The sequence below is a fragment of the Volvox carteri genome (genome assembly GCF_000143455.1).
Source record: "Volvox carteri f. nagariensis unplaced genomic scaffold VOLCAscaffold_17, whole genome shotgun sequence".
Classification (NCBI taxonomy): Eukaryota; Viridiplantae; Chlorophyta; class Chlorophyceae; order Chlamydomonadales; family Volvocaceae; genus Volvox; species Volvox carteri.
The window spans coordinates 1,014,315-1,016,378 of NW_003307560.1; the positions used below are offsets into that span (position 1 = coordinate 1,014,315).

The following is a 2,064-nucleotide window of genomic DNA, read 5'->3' on the forward strand; positions in this document are numbered from 1 at the left end:
TTGTCTGTTGTGGTTCTTCAAGGTTGTGCCGCATGCAACGTGCTTGTGCAGTCTTATTTTGTTTGCATCATAAAGCAGATCATGGCCGGGCAGCAGATCAGCAGCTGATAGGCAAAACAGCAGATCAGCAGCTGATAGGCAAAACAGCAGATCAGCAAACATCTAGGAATTGTTGTAGCATTTGTGTTTAACGTGTTGTCGTTACGTGATGCTCCCGACGTCGGCGTGTCGTCCCCAGCGGGATCATTGTAGGGCGCTTTGTTGGGGCTGTGCCGGGCAACATGAGAATCGTAGCACATCAGGGCGTAACCTTTCGATGCACTCACCTCGCTGAAACCATCTAATTCCCGTTGTGCTCCTTGCTGCTACACAACTTGCCTGCCCACATGCACCACATGCACAACTTGCCGTGGCCATCGCTGTCGTTTTCTCGCCGACGGCGAGGTCGCCAGCGCCCTCTCGCCGTCGCCTTATCGCCGTCGGCGCCTTGCCGTCGGCGCCTTGCCGTCGGCCGCCTTGCTGTCGGCGTCTCGCCGTCGGCGTCTCGCAGTCGGCGTCTCGCCGTCGGCGTCTCGCCGTCGGCGCCTTGCCGTCGGCGTCTTGCCGTCGGCGTCTCGCCGTCGGCGCCTTGCCGTCGGCGCCTTGCCGTCGGCGCCTTGCCGTCGGCGTCTTGCCGAAGGCGCCTTGCCGAAGGCGCCTTGCCGAAGGCGTCTCGAGCGTGTAGGGAGTACGGCATGAAGGTCTTTCCCCGTATGTTCACTGCGTGGATGCCACTTTGTGTCCGTTCGTGATGTAGTGATGTCGTACATACGTTCGGAGCAAAGTTTCTTGCTGTGGGTGTTTCGTGGCGCGGTGTTTTCCCCTGTTGTGCCGGCAAGCAGCAACAGCAGCAGCGACAGCAAAAGCACAAAGGCAGCAAACTGCAAAGCTAAGGTCAGCAAACTCAGATAGAAGCTGCAAAGCCGGCCGATGGTTATTGTTGCGGTGTTCAGTGTCTTGTATTTGTGCGCAATTGTATGTATGTATGTTTGTTTGTTTGTATGTAGGTATCTGTTCAAATGTGGGCGAGAATGTGCTCACGCGCGCGCGTGTGCGTGTGTAAGTGTATGTAGGTGTGTGTAAGAGGGTGCATGTGTGTGTGCATGCGCGCACGCGTATACGTATGTGTATGTGTGAGGGTGCTCCTGTTTTTACTTGTGATGGAGAATTCGAAACTGCCCGCGATCCGCCTGTGTGCGTATTAGTACGTTTCTGCATATTGTGCACAACTGCCCATATCGTTTTGCCGTGCAAAGTCTGTGCTCGTTGCGTCCCCTGCTAGCTGATAAACAACGCGCCTGTGTGTGTGTGTATTTCCCTGCCCACCTCCCGCCCGTTCCCGCCACCGGTCTGAGCGAGCCTGGGCGAGGACTTCCAACAGGACAACACGTATCCGTAGGGTTTCAACTAGGTCGGCCGCCTCGCCGTCGGCCGCCTCGCCGTATGCCGCCTCGCCGTATGCCGCCTCGCCGTCGGCCGCCTCGCCGTCGGCCGCCTCGCCGTCGGCCGCCTCGCCGTCGGCCGCCTCGCCGTCGGCCGCCTCGCCGTCGGCCGCCTCGCCGTCGGCCGCCTCGCCGTCGGCCGCCTCGCCGTCGGCCGCCTCGCCGTCGGCCGCTTTGCCGTCGGCCGCCTCGCCGTCGGCCGCTTTGCCGTCGGCCGCTTTGCCGTCGGCCGCCTCGCCGTCGGCCGCTTTGCCGTCGGCCGCTTTGCCGTCGGCCGCCTCGCCGTCGGCCGCTTTGCCGTCGGCCGCCTCGCCGTCGGCCGCCTTGCCGTCGGCGCCTTGCCGTCGGCGCCTTGCCGTCGGCGCCTTGCCATCGGCGCCTTGCCGTCGGCGCCTTGCCGTCGGCGTATTGCCGTCGGCGTCTCGCCATTGGCATCTCGCCATTGGCGTCTCGCCATGGACGTCTCGCCATGGACGTCTCGCCGTCGGCCGCCTCGCCGTCGGCCGCTTTGCCGTCGGCCGCCTCGTCGTCGGCATCTCGCCGTCAGCTTTCAGCGTTTCCACGTCACGGTTGTCGACCTCCG

General features: G+C 62.5%; 1 protein-coding gene across 1 annotated transcript in view; it reads right to left on the reverse strand.

Annotated features, from left to right (window-relative positions):
- The window catches only part of VOLCADRAFT_90555 (uncharacterized protein), a gene marked incomplete at both ends in the record, with an annotated part of 2,524 nt that extends 600 nt beyond the window's left edge, over nucleotides 1–1,924 (reverse strand). Inside the window, one exon of the mRNA XM_002950150.1 lies at nucleotides 1,366–1,924. Within this exon, the coding sequence (XP_002950196.1) occupies nucleotides 1,366–1,924 (559 nt within the window). The remainder of the gene's footprint in view (nucleotides 1–1,365) is intronic.
- Between the last annotated feature and the right edge of the window lie 140 nt (nucleotides 1,925–2,064).